The following is a 7,949-nucleotide window of genomic DNA, read 5'->3' as shown; positions in this document are numbered from 1 at the left end:
TTGTGAGTTGTCAGTTTTACAAATAAAGGTGTTCGTGCAAACTTCACGAAAAGAAAATCCTAAAAGATATGCCACATAAACAGCATGAATAGTATGCCCAGCCCCCCCCCCCAAAGAAACAACAACAACAAAATGAATAAAGGATTGACAAATTGATAAACTATCCATGCGAGCAAATAATCAGAGCATGTAGAAAGCATTCATACAGTGCACTCCTGTTATAATGAACACGATTATAACAAAATTCTGGTCACAACAAAGTAAAAATTTAGGCTCCAACATTATCGGTTCTATGTACTTTTATTGTTTATTTGTGTAGTTATAATGAAATTTCAATATAACAAAAGAGTCCACTGTACGTGGTTAGATATGTATCAATAATCACTGGTAACTACAGCTGTACCTTAGTTATCTCAGACTGAAATAGATTGTGCACCAATTATAATTCAGAAGGTTTGTAGTCGATTGTTTTTTTTTTTTTTTTTCAGTTCAATGAAGGATCAAGATTGCATTCAACTCACATTTTCACCACAAGTTGTAAGCATTTAGATTTGTTTACATCAACATATTGTGAATTTTCTGTGCAATAGTGTGTTTTATGGAAAATACGGGGTAATACATTGTAGATGATGGAATGATGAAGATTAAGCAAAAGTATGCAGGATAGTAGTTGAGATTACTGCATGTTCAGGTTTTGTCTCACACTGCCATTGTCTGTAGATATTTTGAAGTAGGAAATATGTGAAATGCATGGGTTAAAAATGATGGAAAGACATAATTTGCAGAAGAAGAAAGGAGAAAAAGAGTATTGCAGAGATACATACAGCAGTCAAGTCTTTAGCACTGTGCACTTTAGCACATGAGCCGTTTGTTCTGTTTTAATGATTTCATTGAATGTAACATTCTTATGGAATTACTTTTGGACAGAATGGGTGGAATATAATATGACAATAAACACTTTTAAAAGGTCGCTGCTGGTCGATAACAGAATTAAGGGTCATATAATAAATCTCTTTTTGCAAACGTCATGAGATTTTGCTTGGTCGAAGAATAATGTCTGCCAACATCATGTATGAAATCTTACGGTAATACACCTCGGAGTTTTTAAAAAAGAAATTCAAAAACTAACCTCATATCACTTGAGAATACACTCCCAATTTGTACCTGCTAGGATAATGGTTGGAATTTTTGCGGAGCCTGCATTCACTGGAAATCAACAATACATGTATTGTTAACCCCTCCTCCATGAAGAAGTTTGCAGTTTTATTATACCGAGATCTGAATAACCTGTCTATGCAATATACTAACTTACAAAGGGAATGTAATGTCAGGTTTGCAAAAGGGACACACAAAACTATAAGGCAAATTGTTATCATGTGACAAAGTACCAGACATGGCAGAAGCTGTTTAAGTTATGAAATTTCTGGTATGAAAGCAAGTTTCTGGTATTGAAAGCAAGACATTATCATACGCACAGTGGGTAATATTACCTTTGAATTATCAAAATCTGTGTCTGCTGTTTTCCTTCAAGTTTTTAGGTGGTGCTAAGTCATAATTTTGGACATCTGCTTGTTGTCGGGGAAGATATTGATCATGTTTATTCAGCCATTCCTCATATGCAAGACATACTTACCTTTATTAAATGTATAAAATAGTAATGTATTTATTTTCAAAATGTATATACATGTACATGTACCTTGAATTTGTTGCATTACCCCATTTATTTACCAGTCACATTTTATGTACTGCTTGATGGAAGACTGCAGATGGAAGCCCGTTTAGGTGGCAGTAGAAAGAGAAACATCTTAGGAGATCGCACATAAAGTACGAAAAACACTTGTGATGGATGCAACCATCGCATTTGTGTGTACAGTGCACAAAGTCAACAGATCTGTGCTTTTGATATTCCAGTACATGTACAAAAATGCAGAAATAAAGCAAACAAAAACAAAAATAAAGAATCTGAATGCCAAGACCTGATTTTTTTTTTTTTTTTTTTTTTTTTTGGGGGGGGGGGGGGGTTGTTTGTTTTGTTTTGTTTTGTTTTTTTTGTTTTTTTGTCTGTGTTTTTTCTTATAATCATGAAGTAACGAGGGCACATTGAAGTTCAGTTATCATATAGATGAAATATGAATTAGGTTGTATCTATGTCTCCTCCACTGATAAGCTACAGTGTATGTAAGTGAATTACATGGACAATATAACATCTTGTTTGGATTTCTGCAAAACACATGACCATCCTCACATTAACATAGAACTGAGCAAGAAAACAAAATACAAGATCAGGAAAACAAGGACATTGTCTCATTTGTCACCATTTCCATTTATTTACAAAAAAATAATGTGAAGTAAAGTTTACCATCAGTTTGTTCAGGGCACCATTTAATAAAAAGTTGATATATGTGTGATAGCAACTCTTGCTGGAATGGCAATTGTCATGGTAACAACAAGAATCCAGCTTCCTGATTGGCTGTTTATGGGAAGTTGCCATTCCAGCAAGAGCTGCTACCCTAATATCTTTTATGAAATAGGGCCCTGCCCTGGTCTCTCCAGAGAAGATAATTTTCATTCATTGATGGCATGGTACTGTAAACTGCAGCTAAAATGCCTCTTATGAAACTATGAAGCTTAGAATATAATACTCTAAATACACGGCTACGGTACATAGTGACTTGAAGACTTGAAATGATTCTTGCCACAGTGCCATATAACTTTTGTGCTTCATAGATTCTGTATTTCTAACAGCAGGCTTATAGGACATGATCAACATTGCGCAAGTCATTAGAAGTACATGTACAGGCTTCATTCAATACGCCGAAAGTACATACGAGTACATTATGGACAGCATGCAAAGTCAGTGGGATAATCGCCACGCTGGTTCCAAAGGACTCCTGTATTCATTTCCAAAGTCAGGAAATACGGACACTCGTTATACGGACATGAACGACATCAAGATTTTAGAGTAATAAAAGCAAATCAGTGTAGATAATTGGGACATTGGGTGGGTACACTGTAGATGAGGGTTGGGAGAAACTGAAACTTTTTGAATAGCAGAAAATGTATTGCAGCGAACTACATTTATATCATCCGTTTGTGGGGGTGGGTGTGTATGTTGGTGTGTGTATGTGATCGTGTGTGTGTGTGACGGACAGACAGCATGGCAAGTCTGGTTAAATGTACTTATTTTTTAAACATCACAGAGACGTTCTGTATACAAGTTTAGCATAATAAAGAAAAATAAACAGGAAAACGAAATAAAGGTGACATTTTTTCAATCTCTGTTTCTCTTTTTATACTCAACGTTACATAAAGCATAATTGTGCGCTTCAAACATTTGTGAACGTGGTAAAAGGCAGTACTTTCTTTGTACAAAAATAACTTAGATGGTAAAAGACAATAGTTTCCGTATATGAAAACAATTTACATGATAAAAGAAAGTACTTTCTCTTTATGAAAATAACTTACATGGTGAAAGACAACAGTTTCTTTACATGAAAATGATTTACAGAACTTCACGAGTACTTCCCAGCCACGAACTTCAATTCAAGCCAGAATAAGTGTCGCAAAGATGTTTTGAAAACTCTGCTTACCCATTATAGAGAGGGAAAAATTTTCCATCTCCCTGAATTAACATTGTCGGGCTGGCTAACGAAGCTAAATTTCAGTGTTCAGATGTTCTCGCGCACACAAAATGTTTTGTGTTGTCGCTCCTAAAATAACTAAATGTAGGATCAGAATCAGAATGACTGTGAAGTGTTTCTAACATGGTTTCATCCAACACTACTGTCTGTAGCAAAACTGAGTATAAAATAATTCGATTGCTCGCAATTGTTCACTTTTATACAAACCTAACTTTATCACAAAGCACTGCGAATCCACATCGGCTAAGATATACGTGAAGAAACTATACATGTAAACTGATATGGTCAAATTTCCACTGAATACGTCGTTGCATTGATATTGACTACACTTTTAATACGCAGGGAAGATGGTCCCGCGGCACACGGGATCTGCTGTTCGGGATTCCGTAGAAATTCTGCGATCTGTCCCGCTCCTTCTGGTTCCTCTGATTCTGGTCTATCGTAGTGATGGAGGACAGGGGCCTCTGTGTCTTGCTCGTGCTGACAAACAGCGACGTCCTCCGTCTTACCTCGCCCGAGATCTGTGGGAGAATTCGGTTCGATCTCCTGTTGTTCCTGAGACTCAGTTTCCCGGAAGAACTCTAAGGCTTCGGTTTGAATACATCGAGGCGCTCTCCCGTCTTCGTAGCGTTCTTCCCGCCCGACGATGGGAATTTCAATTTGCGGCTGCAGTATCTGCGAGTACGGGGGCGGGGGAGGCGGACCGTCGTCGTCTTCCAGACGTTCGTAAGGAGGCGCGTCACCCTGAAATTCGCTCCCGCCGCTAATGGAGAAGATGTCTGATGCCTGTCGACCACCGGGCGTCCTCGACCTCCGTGGTTGCCGTGGAAACCGATTGCTTCTTGGCGGTTGCTCCGGCTGTGCTCGTGAAGATGCGCCTCGTCGTGGCATCTTGCGGGCAATGCGAATGAAGAGGGCGACGGCAAATACCAGCACCAAGCAAACTCCGCCAAGAGCCGTAGACAATATGAAGCGTGATTGGTTCACATCTGAATTCGAAAGAGAGAAAATGATATGAATATTATATAATGTATTACCATAGTTTTATATATCCAGGGCATACGGCTAATCCAGGGTGGTGTAATATGTAACGCTTCTCTCTGAGTAGTCCCTGCAGTTACCTTTGCCAGTAACCGTTTTACATCTGAATTAAGAGGAATATTGTGAGTAAAATATCGTGTCGCAAGGATACCCGCGTTGTCCAGGAGGCAAGCACATGCTCTCCAGATTAAGGGCGAGGAGTTTGACCCTCTACCTGTCACTGTCAGTGTTCATTAGGGTTCCATTTATGGGAAGAAATCGTCATTGTAATCAAGAATTTACTCAAGATTTATTATTCGTAACTGCCACTCCGGAATATACAGACTGGATGTATTTATCACATTATTAATTTGAGACAATAAACTAATACATGTATAACTAAACCTGTAATTGACATAGCCGATTATTTAGGGGGAAATATCAGTATTATTATGGGGGAAATGTCATTGGGATTATTCTGAGGTAGAGATTGACACCAACGATAGCAATTAGCGCGAAACAAGACATTAGTAATCGTCGCTAATCCTCTACGTAAGAAGCTGCTCTTACAAGAATCAAACAAACTTAAATGTACAAACTTTAAACAAACAAACTTAAATGTACCAAACTTAGATGCTAGGTGTGAGAAATAAATGTTAATGATTAGATATACTGAGGGATAGTTTGAATGAAGTGCGGCATGAATGGAAATCTAAAGGAATTGGTTCCATGTGTGATAATCTTTGTGTTGAGTCTCCTACTTTTTACCTCTGATGTAGTTCCTATAATTCTCATACCGTCATCAATTCTCATCGATTCTCATATACTAGTAGTGACATGGAGAGGAATTCAAATATTTGATTGCGAAGACGCTCACCAGTATTTGACGATGTCGCTTCGTCTGCTTTGCTACCACATGTCAAGTAAACGGCTACACACTCGCCGAGCAAGTAAAAGTTATTCTGGAGACAGTCTGATAGGTTATCCTCTTCACCGGAGCAAACAAGGTCCGCCGGGTAGTTCTGGTCCCAATGGCCGAGTCGAAACTGTGAGCTCAATGTTCTATGAAAACCTACAGAGCGACATGCCACCTATAAGTAAAGGGGAAAAAACACCAAAGTAATAGATATGCACCTCGACAAGACTAGAGAAAATATTATACGTCAATAAGTATATTACAAAACCCTTATTCTCCCGCTAACCCATCTATCCCATCCTCATTATTATTATTATTATTATTATTATTATTATTATTATTATTATTATTTATAGTGCGCTTTTCCCACAAGGCCCAAAGCGCTTACAATCAATTCAAAACATGTACGACAGTATGTATAATTGGATAAATGTTATATATACAGCTACGAACTAGTTGCTACTGAAAAGATGTGTTTTCAAGGCTTTTTTGAACACACTGACTGATGGAGACTGTCTAACGGTAAGTGGTAAATTGTTCCAGTGCTTTGAAGCAGACACAGTAAATGTCCTATCACCGGCTAAGGTGCGAGTAACAGAGTATGTGAGACGAAGCGGATCACTAGATGACCTCAAATTTCTAGTAGGTGTATATAAAGTCAAACAGGCGTCTAAATATTTCGGAGCTTGATCGTTAAGGATTTTATAAACAAACAAAACTAATTTGAAAATTATCCGTTGCTTCAAAGGAAGCCAGTGCAACGACTTCAGAAGTGGCTGAGATGGGTAGTCCCTAGAAACCTGAAACACTAATCGGGCTGCCCAATTTTGAAGTCGCTGCACACGATCCAGTTGAGTTGAAGGAATGGAAGAGAGAAGCCCGTTACAATAATCTATACGGGATAGAACTAAAGAACGCACTGCGTTATGACATGCAGATTGATCAATAAATCTCCTAATCCTAGCAATATTTCTTAAATAAAACGTAACAGTACTACAAATTTGAGAAATATGTTGAGACATTGACATTCGACAATCAAAAATAACACCAAGATTTCTTATTGTTTCTGAGGGGCTAATTTGTGTGCAACCAACATTGAGCTGAATGTTTGAAAGACCGCGCAGATTGTGGGCTGAAGCTGCTACAAAAAACTCAGTCTTCGAATCATTCAGTTTCAACTTATTTGCTACCATCCATTTCTTAATATCTAAAATACACATTTCAAGTTTAGTGATGGCATTAAAAGAAGCTCCTGGAGTCTTCGGGTCATAAGAAATATATAACTGTATATCATCAGCATAAAAATGATAATTAACATCATAATGTTGGGCTATCTCGCCAACTGGAAGAGTATAAATTGAGTATCCTATGGGTCCTACTATTGATCCTCATAAGCAATGCACGAAGAAGGTTGTGATGTATGACATGACGTTTACTGTGGCAAAACCAAACACAATTAGAGAAACTCTGTCGTACACAAAATGCTACAAGATACGACGGAAAACTCTCAATAATATTACTAAGTATTCTCTTTACGTGAGACCAAATAGAAAACCATAAATATTGGTTAGAATTTGGCGTGAAAAGTATATGTTCAAGACAAAATGTGGCAACCTCGCAAAAGATGTTATTCTCCATGTGAGACAATCTTCAAATTTCATATGGCCCTTTATCTCTTTTTGAGCTCCCTCGCGGAGACATTTTTGACGTGCACATTTTTAAAAATGATATGGTTATTTGTCAATAATATCGTTTGATCACTTTGTTATCAGTATACTGGGTTCCGAATACTTGGTGGAGCAAACTATTCTCGATTGGGCCCTATCCCTTCTTTCCTCTCCCCCCCCCCCCCCTCATCAAGGGCTTGATACAAGACAGACATGAAACTACCGAATTTGTCAGGGATCAACATAGTATGTTTAGGCCTACAGTACGATCAGCAAAAGAACAGTCACTTTATCAGTGAGCGCGATTTCGCCGTTCAACTTAGGATTTTAGCCAACTTTGGGGAGTAATTTATTAGTATGCTACTTTTCTTGCCAAAATTCTGCTTTTAGTAGTCTGTAACTCGAAATATTTCATATCACCAGATTTTTTTTATTTCCTCGCAACATAATGTCAAAATGTCAATTTGGACCCTGAGGTCATTTTTAGACCATTGCCATACGATGCCGAGAAGTTTCGGGTTTTGCAAGAGCGGGATCTCATTCGTCAGGAAACCCACGAAGAGGGCGCTGTGTATCTCCGCAGCTCCGCTGCAGTGCAGAGTCATCCATAAGAAGAGTTTGGCCAACTCGGTTTCAGTTTGGGGCAACATGCCGTACATTCCTTTGTTACATGCTCGCGCTGCCTGGCAAGGCATTGCGCTGCCA

At 38.4% G+C, this 7,949-nt stretch overlaps 1 protein-coding gene and 1 long non-coding RNA gene across 2 annotated transcripts in view; both read right to left on the bottom strand.

Annotated features, from left to right (window-relative positions):
* Window positions 1-3,926: 3,926 nt before the first annotated feature.
* On the bottom strand, window positions 3,927-4,624 carry LOC139739397 (uncharacterized). The gene has a single exon (XM_071650018.1). It carries the CDS (start codon window positions 4,530-4,532, stop codon window positions 3,927-3,929), a length of 606 nt encoding a protein of 201 aa, XP_071506119.1. The 5' UTR covers window positions 4,533-4,624.
* Window positions 4,625-5,544: 920 nt separating this feature from the next.
* Window positions 5,545-7,949, bottom strand: part of LOC139739424 (uncharacterized) — a 3,758-nt gene continuing 1,353 nt past the window's right edge. The window contains exon 3 of the long non-coding RNA XR_011711515.1: window positions 5,545-5,752. This is a non-coding gene — a long non-coding RNA (uncharacterized lncRNA). The remainder of the gene's footprint in view (window positions 5,753-7,949) is intronic.

This window comes from Diadema antillarum, unplaced genomic scaffold, assembly GCF_040938485.1.
Source record: "Diadema antillarum isolate AM-2024a unplaced genomic scaffold, OU_Dant_1.0 seq00000798_RagTag, whole genome shotgun sequence".
In the NCBI taxonomy this organism is placed as follows: Eukaryota; Metazoa; Echinodermata; class Echinoidea; order Diadematoida; family Diadematidae; genus Diadema; species Diadema antillarum.
The sequence above is the reverse complement of the archived record's forward strand: the minus strand, read 5'-3'. Positions and strand labels throughout refer to the sequence as shown.